The sequence below is a fragment of the Sminthopsis crassicaudata genome, chromosome 6 (genome assembly GCF_048593235.1).
Source record: "Sminthopsis crassicaudata isolate SCR6 chromosome 6, ASM4859323v1, whole genome shotgun sequence".
NCBI classification, from domain to species: domain Eukaryota; kingdom Metazoa; phylum Chordata; class Mammalia; order Dasyuromorphia; family Dasyuridae; genus Sminthopsis; species Sminthopsis crassicaudata.
Genome location: NC_133622.1, coordinates 103740092 through 103758912, shown reverse-complemented (window position 1 = coordinate 103758912; position 18821 = coordinate 103740092). Strand labels below are relative to the sequence as shown.

At 35.5% G+C, this 18821-nt stretch overlaps 1 protein-coding gene across 2 annotated transcripts in view; it reads right to left on the bottom strand.

Moving 5' to 3' along the window:
- WWC2 (WW and C2 domain containing 2) overlaps positions 1 to 18821 on the bottom strand; it is a 228315-nt gene that overhangs the window by 2388 nt on the left and 207106 nt on the right. For both annotated transcript variants that reach the window (XM_074275325.1, XM_074275326.1), the window contains exon 22: positions 3164 to 3291. In XM_074275325.1, the coding sequence (XP_074131426.1) occupies positions 3164 to 3291 (128 nt within the window). The remainder of the gene's footprint in view (positions 1 to 3163; positions 3292 to 18821) is intronic.

Below are 18821 nucleotides of genomic sequence, written 5' to 3'. Positions count from 1 at the left end.
GCCAGAATATTGTTGGCTGAGTATATGATAATGTGGCCCAAGAAGGGCCTTTTGATTCTACCTTCAGATCCCAGCCATTTTATAGGCTTTATCCAGAAGTAAACCATGTAAGTAGCATTTGACAGACCCAACAGCATGTACCTAATGTAAGCTTTTTTATCTGCTTGGTAAATAATGTCCATAGTTGTCTGAGGGAAAGAAGATTTGTGCTTCAATTGTAATTGTATTCAACTGTAATATTGTAAATATTTTTTAGATAGCCTACAAATTGGTCCAAAACTGTACACATATGTATATAATGTATATACGTATATATGATATATATACAAAAATGTATGTAAGTATGACATAAGGAATAATTCCAAATATATATATTAAGAATGACTTTGCATGGGCATAAATTGCTTTGAATAGTTTAGTATGCCAGGGAATCTCTTGACATACATAACTACAGTTTTCTCCTTGCTAGCTTCATGTTTAATGTATCTTATCTGAAGGTGCTGAAAGTATTTATAAGGGTGACCTTTGTCCACTGGTTCAATTTGTCCTTTGGATTCAAACTGGAAGTCTTCTACCTTTGTCTTTTATTGGAGTATACTAAGAATTTTATACTTATATCCCATAAGGCCCTGTCCCTAGTTCCCTTTTCTTCTCCCTCTACACTATGTTACTTGGTGATCTCATCAACTCTCACAAATAGTGTCTATGCTAATGATTCCTAGATCTAATTCATATAACTCAAATTTCTCTCTTGACCTCCCATTTTGCATTTCCAACTGTCTATTGGACATTTTCAATTAGATGTCCCATACACATTTTAAACTCAATATAGCCAAAAGTAAACTCTATCTATCCTCTCTAAATCTCTCTCTCTCTCTCTCTCTCTCTCTCTCTCTCTCTCTCTCTCTCTCTCTCTCTCTCTCTCTCTCTCTCTCTCTCTCTCTTTTTTTTTTTGAGGCAAATGGGGCTAAGTGACTTGCCCAAAGTCACACATTTAGTGCTTCTGGTTTTCCTGACTCCAGGGTTGGTGCTCTATTCACTGTGCCTAGGTTCCCTGAATTTTCTTCTTATTATCTAAGGTATCATCTTTCCTATCACCTAGGTATACAGCATAAGAGTCATTCTTGACTCTTCCCTTTCTCTCCAATCAGTTACAGATCTTGTATACGATTGTACTTTTGCAAGAACATTGCAATATATGCTTCTGTGACTCAGATCCTCATCATCTAATGACTTGCCGACAGTAAATAAGTCTTCAGATAAGTCTCCTGACTTGTTTCTCCCCACTCTTATCCTTCTTCTTCTTGGCTGTCCAAATTATCTTCCTATATGCTACTTCTTCTACTCAATAAACCCTAGCCACCTATTTACATCCAGGATGAAATAGAAATTCCTTTATTTGATGTTCAAAGCCCTTTATAACTTTCCCACTCCTATCTTTCCAGGCCTTTTTCCATCTCAAGAACCCCCATGTATTCTATGATCCTCTTTGCTGTTTCTCATGTTCAGTATATACATCAATTGATTTATATAACCTGATCCATAACCTGATTTCAGGTTTTCCTCATTTCTGAAATTTTGTTCTTTTTCTTCTTCTTTTTAGCTTAAAATCTCATCTTCTATAAGAGGCCTTTTCTGTCTGGTCTGCCAGAATATAATTGTTTTTATTTTGTCTTCCTTGCCTGTAGGCTCCTGGGAACAGGGACTTTTTTTTTTTCCTTTAGAGTTTAGTATAAAGCCTGGCACATAATAGATATTTAAATGTTAGTTGACTAAATGCTCTACCTACCTGCTTGACTGTTGTTTTCAATGGACAGTTAAGGAAATTCAAAATTTTAAGTAGTCTTTTATTTTATGTACTTTTAAAAAAATTGCTTTCATCTGAATAAGAGGATAATAAAATTTTCTGCTGAGCACATCAAATTAGACTTTGCTCTAATCTCCTGAGAGCCTTCTGTGGGTCCTCAGCTGTTCACTCAAGTAGCTTCTGCCATGGTGGTATCTGATGCCTGTTCTTGAAAGTATTTCTTCAAAATTCTACCTTTATTTTTATGGCCCTTTCTGTGGCAAAAGCCATTGAATATATATTGTGGGTAGATCATAAAATGTTTTTATACTTTCTGTCAACTACACTCCAGTGTCTTTGCCAAGAAAACCCCAAATGGGGTCACAAAGAGTCAGATACTATTAAAAATGACTCAATATCTTCTTGTGCAGCAAGCTAATTATATAAATACATATGTCTATATTGGATTTACATATATTTTTTTACCACATGGGGGTGGGAAGGGGGAGAAATTGGAACACAAAGTTTTACAAGTGTCAATGGTGAAAAATAATCCTTGCATAAGTTTTGAAAATAAAATACTTCAGTAAAAAATGGCTCAACAATAACAAAATCAATTATTTTGGGGAAATGTGCTATTTCATGATGGTCATAGCAACTATATGATAGTTTTTAAATACCAATGAGACTTAAAAGGGTGGTAAAAATGAAAAATGTTTTTAAGATTACTTGATAAAGAAACTATGCAATTTATCAAGTGATCCTTTCACTGTGACTCACTTCAAGTACTGGTGCAAAGAAGAATAAAGAATGTGGGATGGTGGCCTGAATCACAACAGAATCTGGGAATATTTGGGAGATTTGGAGATTATGTCTGGAACACCTGAGCCTTTTGTTCTTTTAGACAAGATAATGCCTGTTAACTTCGAAAGAGATCACACCACTGGAAGCATGGCTTTGTCTTCATCTAAGAAGTCCCCTCTCCCCCTTTACCATAAAAGTAAGAATTTCTGTACTTTCTGATCCTCAGAATCAAGATTTCCTAATGACATGTCATCATTGCAATAAGACTTAAAGATACAGATTAAGGAATTAACAACTTTTTAGCAGAACCATGACTATTATTGGTGTAGGTTTTTTCCCTCGTTGGTTATTGCATTTGCTAAAGTGACCTATTTTAACCAAGGGCAGGAAAGATGGTTCAGATGCTAATCCTAAACATCATAAATAGTATCAACCTAAAATAGATTCCTAGAAAACTCAACCAGTAAATTACTCTGGAGTTAAGTACTGAAAAAAAAAAAACAAATTAAAAAAATTAAATGAAAAAAAAAAAATGAAAACAACAACAGGATTGAAGATACAAAGATGCACTACCTGAATGATTGCACCTGGAGGGGTATTTTCTGGCTCTGCTCCCGAAGTCGACACACATCCTTGGAGACCTTCCTCATTAGTTTCTCAGCATTCAAATCTTGCTTCTGTTCTTCCTTGGATTGTTCAGCCTGGCCAAAGAAGGAAAAAAATATCCAGAAATGGGCAATTTCCAGGATGAAAAAGGTTGTAGACTAAGATCAGAAGAGCAAACAGATTAGATATCCCTTCTTCCCCCCAACCTACAGGAGATTCATGAGCAGAACTGACAAAAGGAAGTCAAAGACTAGAGTTGGAGACATCAATCCCACTGAGAATTCCACATTTTTAAACCTAGGAAAAAGAGAATGTGGCCACAACACATTTGGAAGAAGGCAAACTGCTAGCAAATATACACTTGTGCATGCATATGTCATGTAGAGATGCTACCATGTACATTTGTAACTCTAACACCAAAGAACACACAGCAAATGAATGAAAATTCATGAATAATTATCTATTTTACTCAAGCTAAAAGTTACTTTAAGCAACCTAGTTTTCTTTATAGCATGTAATTCAAGCATTGACTGACAATTCCTTGATATGAAATGAAAGATTAGTGAAATTCAAAACTACTTGTGAAACCCAAACAAGGTTTGTTTTCTTTTTTAAAATTAGTAACCATTATTTGCTTGTAATTAAGGCGTAGTCAGTTAATCACATAAACTAATTTGTATAATGTATGAAGAGAGGGTAATTCCATTGACTACTGGTTAATACCTCCCTAAGTATTTGCAGATTACATTACTAATGCTGTGGACTGAAAAGATCCATTTGTCAATCAACAGTTCTTTATGGCCAGAATACGTTTCAAGCTGCCCTATAACTTCCCTGACTGCCACCCCCACATCTACTGACTCCATAATAGGTGCTCTCTGTCTATACCCAGTTGTAAATATCTCATTTATTTAGGTGACACTCTTTTCCCTATGGCTTATGAGGATAGAATATTATCTGTTTTAAATCCATGTGGCTTCATGTAAATTTTCTTATTTGCTGTCTCTGTTGTAGCTGCTGCGCCTTGCCATTGGGCCTAATGTTTCTCATCATTCTAACTTGAAAGGATAATTTGGGAGTTCTTACGCTTGCTAGTTAAATGACCACAAGATAATCTTTTTGACCTTCAGTTTCCTCATATTTTAAAAATATATGTAATAATACATATATTACTTACCTTATGGAGTTATCAGTAAAGTACTTTGTGAATATGAAGCATGGTTTTCAATTATTATATTTTATTAAAGAATGCTTAAAGTTTTGGAACAGGATAAAAATTTTTAAAATATTCTTAATGGTCTTAAGCCCTAAAAAGCTAAACATGGTAAGCACTGCAACAATATGAAAAAGAGGGGAAAATAATCTTAATACTCCTTAGTGTAAAAACAATAAAAATATGATTTAAAACAATATTAATCCCTTTCATAATTAAATTTACATTAAATGTAAATTATTATAAATTTTTTTATTTCATAAAATTTATGTGGAATACTGAGTATAATCATTAATTTTAGGTCAAATCTGTAATATAGCAAGATGTATGATTAGCATGTAGGGCAGCTTGGTGGAACTTCAGTGGATAGTGTTCCAGGCTTGGAGTAAGGAAGATGAATCCAGATCCAGCCTTATATATTTACTAGCTACGTAAGTAAGCTCCTGAGCAAATCAGTTAACTCTGCTTGCCTTTATTTCCTATCTGTTAAATGAACTGGAGAGGGAAATGGCAAACCACTTCAGTATCTTTACCAAGAAAACCCCAAATGAGGTCACAAAGAACTGGATACAACTGAACAAGAACTACAAGCTGAAACCACAAGTAGAATAGAAACTCTTAAGAGGCATCTAACATCGGAAAAAGCTGGACATAACTAAGTGACTGAAGAACTGAATTAAAATAGTTCTAAGCAGCAGTGAGGTGGGGCAGTGGATAGAAAACCAGGTATGGAATCAGATCTGGCCTCAAACTTCTAAATGTGTGACACTGGGCAAACCACTTAACCCTGTTTGCCTCAGTTTCCTTATCTGTAAAATGAACTGGAGAAGACAATGGCAAACCACTCCAGTGTTTTTGCCAAGAAAACCCCAAGTGAGGTCATAAAGAGTCCAACATAACAAGCAACAAAAAGAAAAACAGTTCTCCAAAGAATTGCAACCTTTACCAACCATATGAAAAAAATCTCCAGATCATTAATAACAAATGCAAAGCAAAACAATTTTAGGTTTTTACCTCACAACTAGCAAAGTGGCAAAGATGACAAAAGAAGGCAATAGTTAATGCCGAAAAGGATGTCAAAGTACAGGCGCAAATATTAATGTATTGTTGGTGATATCATGAATTAGCACAACCATACTGAGAAGTAGCTTAAATCACACAACTAAAATGGCTAAAATGTCCATACACGAAATTCCACTGTTAGACATACAGCCCGGAGAACTCATTGAGAATAACAAAAGCTCCATATACAAAGTTTTTAAGAGTTGTTTTTCGTTGTTGTTTGTTTGTTTGTTTGAGGGGAGGTGGGAGAGGACAAAGAACTATTTTGAAACAAAATATCTATCTATTGCAGAATAGCTAAATTGTGGCACACAAATGTAATGAAATTTTATTGATAAATATAGACATATAGGGGTATTTTTACATGAACTAGTACAAAGTGAAGTAAGCAAAACCAAGAAAACCCAGAATGACCATTACAATGTAAATGGAAAGAAGAATAACTATAACAAAACAATCTAGTAGGTATCTGGACAATTAGAAAGGAGGGTCTTGGGGAGAGGTTTGAAACACGTGATTCTCACCACTAACTGCTGCCCAAACCAGGCTCTTATATGATTTTAACATGTTGATGTATTAATAATAAACAAACAAATAAATATGTGATTTTCTTAGCCAATATGTGGCTTGCAGCAATCTTTATGTAAATTTCATTGACCCCCATTTCTACTTGAATTTGACACATCTGGTCCAGAAACATAAGTTTTTCATGCTAATCAATTATCAAAGATGATACTACCTATCATCAGTTGGACATGACACTTTAGGCAACTTTTCCAAAAGTTCCAAACTTTGTACTCCCTTGGTCAATAGAATGACTAATGAATTATAGATCCATCTATTTGGCTCTTATGGGAGGAATGAATCTCATAAACCTGATATTATCACCGTTGTAATTGTTAATTAGCACAGGAAGGAGGTACATGCTCATGGAAGGCTTGTACAGACCCTAATAAGTTCTTCATGCACATAATCATTTTTCTCAGAACTGTTTAAATTTTCCTCTTATTAAATCGGTGATTTTCAAAATCTGGTTTTGGAACTTGTATCTCAAAAAATAATAATTTTATAAATATAACTACTTTTAGAAGAGAAGGAACATCACAAAAATAACTTATTCAATATATTCTTTAATTTAACTGGTGGGAAGCAGAGGTGCAGATTTTTTTTTTAATAAAAAGCATTCTATAACTAATGATGATGACAAAAGTTAGCATTTTAAGGTTAACCTTTAAGGCTTACAAAGCACTTTAAATAATATCTGATTTTATCTTAACAATCCTGGGGAAGTAGTATTCCCATTTTACAGATGAGGAAAGTAAGGCAGACTTGCTTTAGGATCATACATTGGTGTAGTAAAATTTGAACGTAAGAATTCCTGCTTTCAGGTTCAGTACTCTAGTTGCCTCTAATGAAACTCTATTAGAGAGGAATGCTTCTCTTTCTGAGTATACCCAAGAACTCTATTAAAGAAGTAATTATGCCTAAAATACTTACTATTATAATGCTATGTAACTTATTAAATCAAAATTACATGAAAAGAACAAATCAGAAAAGGGATCTTTCCATTGGACACAATCAGATATGATCAGACTAGTTTTCCCCAAAGAAATTATTTTTATCAGAAGGGTGATTGAAGAAGCTTACAAAACCCCACCCTCATTCTTTCTTTCTTTTTTTTTTTTTTTTTTTTGTTAAACTCCATCTGAAAGGAATTTTGGTTTACTCCCCTCTGTTTGGAACCTCTCAGCATAGCTCCTCAAACAGAATGCCTGGTGGTTGATGCTGATAATTTAAACTATTAGCATTTTTGTGGTTATTAAAAAATTACTTTGAAACTTGGTTTCATTTGTTCAAAACAGGATTTTTTTGTGGCAGTCTCCTGATGAATGAATCCCTTTTATTTAACTCTTGTTACGACTATCAGAAGCAATCCTTTAAAGCTGTGTTAAAACCCCAGTAGTTACAGCAGAGGGAGACGGCAGAGGACTTAGACTAGAAGGCTCTGTTCAATTCTACTCATTCTAGACCTGAGCTGAAGACTGAGAGAGCCAAAGGCAGCCACTGCTCCAATGCATCTACTTGCTGCCTTACAGAGTCTCTGTGCTGAGGGATCTGTGAAGCTGAGTTTACAGATGCATAATCAAGAGAGGCTGGTGAGGAGTTATGGTTGAGGCCGACCTGCATAAGTGCAGATTGCAGCCTAGAAGCAATTTGACCTGAGTGATCCAATCCATAGAAGTTCATTACTGTTGTGCTGTTCATTCTTTCTTCTCAAAGAAGGCATCAGGAAGGTGATATCTTGACTAGCAAGTGAATTGGACTAAATGAGGCTGGGCTGGGCAAAATCATCGGCCTCACACATTTAACCAAGAAGGGGAAAACAGTAAAGAGTAAGAAAATAAATAAGCAAAGGGAAACTCCCAATACATAAAGAGTCCTAAGTTAAGATGGAGGTGATGAATTGGAAAATATTTTGCAAACTAAATAAAAATTCAATAAAGCACATATAATCACATTTTAAAACTAAAAGCAATATGTGGCCCACAGGGATCCTTGTGTTTCTATTTGACTTTGACACCATGTGTTAAGACAATCCTAAGATAAAGCTCTAGAAAAGAATACTCTGTATTTTAACCACAAGCTGAATCTCAAGGGAGTGGGAAGAATGTGAACATTAGGGAAAGAACTACTAAGTACTGAGGGCCCATGGGATTAGGTTTTTTCTAAACATTCAGGAATTAAGACTGGCAGGGAACCAGCAAAGGGCATGGGCTGATTGCATATGGGCATATAGAAAGATTGTGTGATGCAGTGGAAAGAACTAATTTGCCACCAGCTGCTCTGCTTGGGTCTCACTCCAGCAGCAGCACCATGCACCTCCCCTCCAGCTTAAATTCATCACCAGGAAACTCATCATCATAGAGATTGCTTCTGTTTAGGTCCTCACGCCTCATCAGTGCCCTCAGTTGCTTCTGCCCCTCTGATTAGAAGAGGGCTAGAGAAGAGCAAAAAGACTCCTCCTTTATAGAGAACTCAAAACTCCAGACATCTATTTAATTACCACCAGCTATTCTCCTTGGTTGACTCCAACATTATGTCTCCAGCTGGGTATCATACTGCCACCCCCACTACTGTTTCCTTTTGTGTACTGTCTTTTCCAATTAGAATGTAAGCTCTTTGAGGGAAGACTGTTTTTTCTTGTTTTTCTCCAGCGTTTATCACAGTGCCTGGCAAAATATTTATCATATCCATTTCCAGGCAGAAAATTTTGATTTAGTATGGTTTTTAATCTTGGCTTGGTCATTTACCCAAGGGATCTTGGGTAAGTCTACTTAACATCACTGCATTTCAATTTCCCTATTTCTAACAAGGAAAGGGCTAGACTAGATGACTAATAGGGTGGCTTCTAGCTCTAAATCTATAAATAGACTGTCCACAAAATCCCTGAAAGTATTTGGAATGCCTAATTTTAAAAACCGGGGTAATAGAGGGTGAAATTAGAATTCTTGATGAAAAAACTCAAAATAAACAATATATAGTAAAATAAGCAGAATCAAGATAACATACACAATGACCACAACACCATGAACAAAAAGCATAAAAATTAGACTGAGGGTTTTAATTATAAAAAGCATATATACATACACACATACATATGCCAGCTGGACTAAGGTAGAGAGGAATAATATTTAGATGTTAGAGTGGTATAAAAACAAAAGATGTCAATAAAAATGAAACTGAGAAAAGAAAAACTTAGGAAAATAAACAGCTCAGTTCAGAAGTGAGAAAATGTTAGCAAAGAAGTAGATAATTTGGCAGAAATTCAAGAAATGAAACTAACAATCCAATTATATAATCAAAAAATTAGAGCAAAGTCAAAAAACCACATGAGATACCGCTCAAAAACGACTGACCCAGAAAACAGAACAGGGATAATTTAAGAATTTTTCACCTCACAAAACACAATTAAACAAAACATCTGAACGTCATAATTTAAGAAATTTTTAAAAATATTGTTCAGAAGTACTGAACCAGAAAGCAAAATGAAAATTGAACTCAAGAGCTACCATTTCACACAGCAAAAGAATGGGACTGTCAAAGTTCAGAGTTTCTGGGTCAATAAAACAACATGACAATCAGCTGGGAAGAGACAGATCATGCATAAGGGAAACTCGGTCATAATCATATAAACCCTATGCATCAAAGTCAAGAAAGGAAAGAAAAAAATGTAATGGTATAGTAAAGGAAAATATCCTAAACTAAAATTATCTACCTTACAAAGGTGAACACAGAATAAGGATTTTTTGTTGGTAAGATGACTTCTAATCATTTCCAAGAATTCCTATTAAGAAAATTAATCTTCAATAGGAAGATACAGTGGTCAGATTACTTAGGACAAGAGGTTGTGTTTTTATCTTATTGTACAATTTGACAAAACAGGTATTAATAATTGAGAGTTTTAATTGGGGAGCAATGCAATTGAACACTATACACTTGGTCTATCATGGGTCTCAAAAGTGATGCTAGTGAGAGAATCATAAATTCTGTGGGTCTTCTAGCAAGCTGGAAAGCCTTTGAGTATGAGTCAATTAATAGGCTATATGTCTATAAGACTGGAAACTCCCATTACTAGACTGGCCTTCAGGGTGATCATCCTGTCCTTACATCAATCTTCAAAGCTTTTTAGCTAAGGCACAGAGGAATTATTATCTGTATTGGTGGAAAAAATACACACAGACATAGAACCACAAGTCACTGAACTACTCAAATATTTTTTTAGTTGACTATATGTAATGAGATGATTCCAATGTTAATTTTCAAAAACTGCTTAGACATACTTACAATACTTGATGGATTCATTGTCTTATAGGTATGGCTACTCCTTCCACCTGTGTAGACCATAACTCACTGATGTCTTTTTGTCTATTCCAGGCTATAATTTACCACCAGAAGCTCTGTGAGCCAAAACACTTCAATGGTGGACACCATTGGAGCCTTTGTCTTATTCAAGTAATTCCTTGCTGTTTTTCTACATAAACAATCCCCTTCATTTTCTAGCCACATATGTCTTCTTTGATATCTTTTATATCACTTTATTCATAAGAATGTAATCCCAGTGTTAATTAATTCTGTTTCCACCAGTAGAGCCTGGCACATTGTTACATTAAGCACCAATTTTTAAAAAGGAATGGCAAAAGGTAGAACTTTTGCGCTGTCTTTTAAAAGATAACCTCCTTGATCATAGTGAGTGTCCGACTTTATTTTTACTAATTGTATAAAACTACAACGTGTTTGAGTTCTGCTCTTTTCTCCTGCCCAAAGTCTGAAATCTCTTATAAAGGATTTATCTTTTTGTGCCCTCTTTTATACCTACTTCCCAAGATGTACAATGTGCTCATTTGTTTCTACCAGATACAGGATTCCCTTGCAGCACCGGATGCTTGTAAGATTTTAGCAGTTTGTTAATAAAATATCTCAAGAGGAACAAAGAACTAGCTAACTACATAAGGAATGCTGCTCCCAAATGAAACAATCCTTCTGACACAGTAGTACATGCTTGCCTCTCATAAAGGAAAGCCTTTAGGCTTCATTATTACTCCCTGTAACCTTCCCCACTTTCCATTCTCTCCTGCAGTTAAAAGTGAGTTTAGTATCTAGGTTAAAAAAATATGTTTTAAACCAAATCCCATTCTCAAGCCCAATACCCACAGGAAGAGGCTGTGTCTTAAAGTGGGTAGGGCTAAATCCTTACAGTTGTAAATCAGGATTAGATTATGTGCCTTAACCCACTAGGCTTGGCAGTGTAAATGCTAAATTACTTCACTGGGATGCTGTTTTAAGTTGTCAGCATCTAACATGAAAATGATCATACTCTGCTGTGGCAAGTAGAAGATTATGAGGTAGTATGAACCTCTTCCTGGATAAGTGTCAGGCAAATGATCACTATTTGTTGGAAGATTATAAATGGCATTTCAATGAGTAGTATAACAGAAAAGATGTGAAAAACTATGGAGCATTTCAAGTGATGAGAAATTTATAAATTAAAAGGGGTTTATTTGGGGGATAAGGTGAAATTTAAATGACCAGAAGAAGGAAGCAATACAGACATCCATTACATCACAGGTTCTTAAATGAGGGCCTGGGAACTTTTAAAAATATTTTGACAACTGTGCTTCAATATAACCTCTGTCTGTTGTAATCCTGCGTGTTCTATTTTTTGCATTTAAAAAAATCACTATGCTGCCAAAGTGGCTGGGATACTAAGATCAGATATTGTGTCAGATTCGGCAGCATTAAAATAGGTTTTGTTTGTAAGTAATTGTACTGCTCCTGTTTAATCAATTCCATTGTGTCTGGTTCTCTGTGACCCCATTTGGGATTTTCTTGGCAAAGAAACTGGAGAGGTTTGCCATGTCCTTCTCTGGCTCATTTGGCAGATGAGGCAACAGAGGCAAACAGAGTGAAATGACTTGCCCAGGATCACATTGCTAAGTGTCTGAGGTCACATTTGAACTCAGGAAGTCTTTCTGATTTCAAATCCAATATTCTACCCGGCACTATCTAGCTGTCCTCAGAAGTAATTGTAGACAATTTTGTGGAATCAATACCGGAGAGATTAGTTTTCCTTTTAAGTGCAAATTGATGAACCACTAGGCATCTGCTAGGGGATTTACAAGACCTTGCATGTAGCTTTCTTTATTGGTAATAAAGAATTTCATAAAGCAACACGGACCTCAGAAATTATCTACAAATATACTTGTAACACACGGGATAAAGATATGACTTCAGAAACAAGATCTTTGTATTTTGTTGCTCTTAAAACTTCCTGACCTATTTTGTTAGCACAAAAGTTAGTTGATTCAGCACTTCCTTAGAGAACAAATAGTAGCTATCAAGTCTCATTCTCTCTTCTGAGCTTTAGTAACGTCTCACAAATATTCTACTGGATATTTCAAACTAGCTGACCCACAAACATTTCAAATTTAACATGCCCATAACGGAACCGAGACATAAAATCATCCCAAATCTACCCCTCTTCTGAAATTTCCTACTTCTGAGAGCACTGCCATCATTTCAGCCTCACAGCTTTGTAACCTTAGCATTATTCTCAACTTCTTACCTTACAAATCCAATAATTTGCAAAATCTTGTTGAATCGTCCCCTTCTCGCTTTCCTCCCTTTGCTCTGACTACTGTACTTCTTGGTTTCCTTTAAATCCTAATTAAAATCCTACTTTCTACAGGAAACCTGCACTAATTCTAGTGCTTTCTCTCCCCATCCTCCAAAAGCTGAAGAAAAAAAAAATTTGGTATTAATTTTGTATAAATATGGAGATGTTGTCTCCATGGGAATTGTTTGTTTATTTATGTATGTCATTGTATCCTCTGTGTCAGGTAGAATATAACCTCCTGAAAAGCAAAAGCTGTTTGGATTTTGTTTTTGTATCCCCAATACTTCCGCAAAGTCTCGCAACATAATTATCTACACTTCTTTTTCTCTTTTTTGCCAATCCCCCTGGCTGATCTTTTTTCTCCTACATCTACCATTTCCCCCAATTTGCTTGCTTTTATCTCCAGCACTCAGCACAATATCTAGCACACAGTTAAGACCTTAACTAATGTTTTATCTCTTCGTAATGCAAATGGCAGAAGACTCATCCAGTTCCAAAAGGCTTTAGACACATTAATTATGTGACCCTGGATAAGTCACTTAAACCTGTTTGCCTCAGTTTCTTCACTGTTGGAGAAGGAAATGACCAACCACTCTTGCCAAGAAAACCCTAAATATGTCAAGAAGAGTCAAACACAACTGAATACAACAACAATGCAAAATGGTACAATGGAAAGAATGTTAGAAGTAAAGTTAAAAGTTATGGCTTAGTCTCTCTCTCTCTCTCTTTTAAAAATCACATTTATAACTTTGGATGTTACAAACTTTCTGGGCCTCACTTTTCCCCTGTATAATATGAAGGGGTATATCTAAGTGGCCTTGATGGTCCCTTCCATTTCTAAATAATATCATTCATCAGATTATAATGAATATATACAAAACAGAATAAGAATCTTAAAATAAACATCACAGCTGCAAGGACCTTTTCTTGTTATCTAGATTTATTTATAATTATTTGAAATTGAATATTCCAGATAAAATCCCATGATAAGGATTGGAATCCTTAAAATATCCATTCACAATATACATTTCCTTGATATTCACACCTAAAGATAAACATCATCATCAATGTTTATATAGCACCTACTATGTGCCAGTCACTGAGCTAATTGTTTGATAACTATTTTATTTGATCCTCTCTTACTCTGGGAAGTAGATATTACTCCATCTTACAGGTAGTGATATGAGGCAAACAGTGTCCTATAGACTCTTAATTCTACATTTTTTTTCTGTTATTCCTTTCCCCAGCCCCAGAAAACTAGCATTTAATAGAAGGGAAACACAATCATTTTTTAAAAATTACAAGAAACACCTCAATTCCTGACCATATCCTTCAGTGCAGGAGAGGAATGTATAATTATAATCATATAACAAGCTTGTCACAAATCTGAAAATCAAATTGCGATGTATATTCTCTCGGGAAAAGTTCAGAGTGTTCTATCAGAAGCTTAACACCTCCTAAATCTACTTAATGGTTTCTCTGAGTAAGATAACCATCCCATTACAAACAAACTGTTGATTATTTTAAATAAAGTGTCAGTACTTGAAGCCAAGGAAATCTTGAAAACTGCAAGTCAATGGCTATTACAAATGCAATCAATGATGTAAAGAATTTAATTAGCTTCTGATGCTATGGAAAAGGGCCCACCTTCTGACTACACATCTAACCTCTTAAACAAGTCTCCTTAACTTTGTCATGATGCAATTACAATCCAAGGTTAAGTATAATTAGCATGGCACAAACTTGTTTTCGTAGGAAGGCAATTTATTAGGCCAAAACATGAAAATAACTATTTTGGATCATAGACAATCTTATTTTCACTAGGGACTAAAAAAGCTAATTGAATTTTTTAACATTTTATCAACAGAGTCAAACGTACATGGCATTTGTTAATACAAACCCCAAAGCTTGGTTAACCAGGGGATACGCCAACTTGTGTTTCTGGTGTTGGAGGTTTAGAACAGGAATAATAACAATAATAAGCATTTATATTGCACTTTAACATTCATAAAACACTTTACCAGTATGATCTCATTTTATCCTCACAACAATTTCTGAGAGGTAGATGCTATTATTAATCCCTTGGAGAGCATTTAGCCAAGCCCCTTCATTTTGCACAAGGGAAATCTGGAGCCAGTGATATTAAATGATTTCCTCAAGGTCATATAGCTGATAGTGATAGGGACCAGACTTTAATGTGGGTCTTATGCCTCCTGGTTCAGTGCCCTTCTCATATGGCAATAAAGAAAAGTTCTAAGGCATGATGGGCTCTTGTAATTTTCTGAAGCTTCTTGTGGTGAACACAGATAGAAGAAACACTTTGGTCTCAGGGGCAGAAAAACAGCACAACTCAGGACAAAAACCAAGAGATTCAGCTTGAATACCTTATAAATCTAACAGTGGATAGAAGGATAGTAAAGTGAAAATGGTAGATATTTAAAATCATGTTTGCTCTTTACGGTAGGCTGAAAATCAGTAGCCAAAAAAGAATGATAATTGTTTCTCATATTTCCATAAACCTGAAGGAACCTTTAAGATCACTAATTTCAATTTCTTCATTTTTCAGAAGGAAAACTGAAGCCCAGTGAGAGAAAAATGACTTCCTGAATACCACCAAGACGCCTAGGGAGTTAAGTGAAATAAAAAAATCAAATCTTTTGATTTCTAGCCTAGGATTCTTTCCTTTACACAAACTGCCTTATTTTGCTAGTTTATGTAATCCCTTTTCTCTCTTTAAAGGATATTTTCAGTACTTTAAGGGATCTGATCATATTAATTTGGATACTACTCCCTTCTCCCTCTTGGTGAAGACTGAAATCCATTTATGGCTTCTTATTTGGAATAATTTTTTAAAATAGATCCCTCAATAATGTGTGTGTGTTTAAAAACATTTTGTGGATACCAGTGCAAAAAAGGATAATGCGACTAATTCAATCGAAATCCTCATTTACTCTCTTTTCTTTTCCCTCCCTTTTGAATAAAGTAACTCCCTTTTGCTTCCATTTATAGTTTTAATAACAATAAAATGAAAACAGCTGAATTTTATTCTGTAATACATTATTAGAACTTTAAAAAGCATGAAAGTGAATAGGTCATTGCCTTCTAAGATTTAAAGTTACTATTTTCTATAAAATAATAAATAGCTGAAATAAATAGAATAATAATGATCACCAGCTTTTACATTGCTCTATACAACTTCACAACAATCGTGAGATAGATATCATTATTCTCATTTTAAAAATGAAGAAATTAAGACAAATAGAAGGCAAGGAAGAGCTTTACTCAGGGTCACATAGCTATGAAGTATCTGAAATCAAATTTGAACTCAGGTCTTTGCGACTCCGCATTTAGCATGCTATCTATCCCCTGCACTATCTAAATTCTTTGTAATTAAAAGAATATTGGACTTAGACTGACTCAAGAAATCTGAGTTTGAATCCTGCATGTAACAGTTATTAGCTGTGACCCTACAAGTCTTTTCTTTCAATTTCCTCATATAAAGGAAAAATTACGTTGTCTCTATGTATACTGCTCCCATTCTGGAGAAAAAAACTCAGTGAACTTCCAAGTACTTCCTAAATATGCATTATTATCATTAATTTTACTCACAGAGGATGATTCAGTAGGAAGCCTGAATTAGAAAGTGGAAACAGATGGCCTCAATTTAGATTCAATCTCCACTAATTTACTGCCTCTGTGATCTTATTCAAGTCATCGCCACCTTTATAACTTTGCATAGTGGTGTGAACCCCTCCTCTAGATCCCTTCCTCCCTAGATGCTCATCTAGCATCTCCTATGGGAAGCCATTCCTTTTATCCTCTGTGCTGGAGCCCGTTCACCTTCCCAAATGACTCTGTGTATACCTAAGTACTTGGGTAACAAGGGGTCTGATTGCATGTGTAGAATGCCTGGGGCAGCATCTCCACAAAATTCCAGTGGTAGAGGAGAAGAGGACCCATTTGTTACTGATCCCATGTTTGGACCTGAACTTGGTGTGACAATGTCTATGGGAATTGAACTAAGTTGAGCCAATTTCCCCCCAAAACCAAGGTGGTACAAAGAGCATGCCCTCAGGATCTCAGGGGGAAACGTCTACACGGTTGTTTTTGCTAGAGCTTTGAAGCAGATATGCCTTTGTAAAATCTAACTGATATTAAGGGATTAGATGGAACTGAAGCACTAGTTACTGGTACCTAACAGATGGGGAAATAGGGTTGGTGTGAGCTTAAAGAGGAGACACCCAAACCCCTTGTGGTATCTTAGAACGCTAAAGAGCAAATATAGCCTTTTTGGCTCTGAGTAAATGGGACACAGCATACTTGCTATATTTATACGTTGCAATCATCCCTACCCTCTAAAAGACACAATCCTTCCCTTGAGGGATTATTTTTCATTTTGTTGTTGAATCTCCCAAGTTAGTGCAGTCCCTTGCACAGGACAAGCATTTAATAAATGGCTGTTGGATTAAATTTGACTTCTCTTGGTCTATTTCCTCACCTGTAAAATGAAGGATAGGAACAGACAGATGTCTTTTGATTTAAATCTACAATTCTATGATCCTAATGGAGCTCTCCGCTCTCTGCATTCATTGCTGGTTCACAATTGGAAAGACCTGAAACTTGATGTTTATGATGAATTAACTTCTACCCATATCACCAACATGAGAGATGCTAAGAAAATGTCTCTCCCTAAGAGGTCTTAAGAGACAGGAAAAACTGACTAAAAGTGGCATTAGATTAAATTGAATTGGTGAAGGTAAATCATAGAAGGCTTTGGGTACAGTCACTAATGAAGCTGATTCCAAGCATGATGTATACACCAATCCAAATATATACTCTTATAAGATAATGGCTTATCACAGGGACAATCAAGTGTGTGATAGAGCAAGGAGCACCAGACTCTTAAGTCAGAAGTCTTGGGTTCAAAGCTTTGCCAATTTTTAGCCATGGGGATTTGAGCAGATCACTACCTTTCTAAACTTGCTTCAGCTACCTTGGAGAGTTGTAAATCAAGTACTCCATAAGTCATAAAGACCTGATTCAAAGCAGCAGCAGCAGTCAGAGAATGCTGGTATTAGACAGACTGGCTTTTACAGCATCAAACAATTCTGAATTAAATAAAAATGCTGCTCCATTTTCCAACTGTAATTCAATCTGATCTTCCACTTTTCAAATCTGGACCCGGTTCACTGTTCCAACTTTACATCTTGGAGTAGCTCTATCTAATAAGCCTTTGTTAAATATCTCTTATGTTTTTGCCTCAAGTCTTTCTCCCCACTCTAGTCCATTCTTCACTCAACAATCAAAACAAGCCTCCTAAGTGAAGGGATAACTCACCCTTTGAGCAGTGCTTCCTTAAGTATTTTACATTTCAAGCTGTTGTTGATTCTTCATTTTCAAAGAGGATGGATAATATCATATGGTGGCTTCTCAATTTGTGCTTGAATTGAATTTAAGTGAGACAGAACTGCATAAAGTTGTCAGTCTCACTCTCTTTCAGAATTATCAAATTGGGGCAGCTAAGTGGCACAGTGGATAGAGTACCAGCTCTGAAGTCAGGAGGAGGAGCTGAGTTCAAATATGATCTCAGACACTTAACACTTCCTAGCTGTGTGACCCTGGGCAAGTCACTTAGCCCCAATTACAAAAAAAAAAAAAAAAAAAAATCTAATCTTTTCAGTAATGATAATAACAATATAGATGGCAATGCTTTTACCTTTATTATATCTCCCTAGGATTTGAGTGAATTGTGGTTTAGTTCCTTTTAGATTTTTACATGAATAACATTATACTAAATGTAAAGATTTATATTATCCTTTTTGTTTTGTATAAGGAGAACCCAAGGAAAAGCTAGTACTGTAACTTTTGTCTGCCTTAAGTATAAAAGAAAAGATAATCAATTGTGATTGACATGGTGAACATTTATGGGTACAAAAATAATAATTTTTAACACCTGCATTTGTAGGCATTTGATTAGAATCAAAGAAGAGATGCAAGAAAATCTGAGAGTACAGAAAACATTTTTCAGCTTGAGGAGTCAGAGAGGAAGTTGTTAGGTAAGCCTTTAGCACAAAGGCTTGAAAAGAGTGAGTTCCAGAGCTAAACAATAAATTCACTGGTGGAAAATGGCAATATAAGACTACAGAGTGAGTAGTGATCCAGTCTGACTATATGTA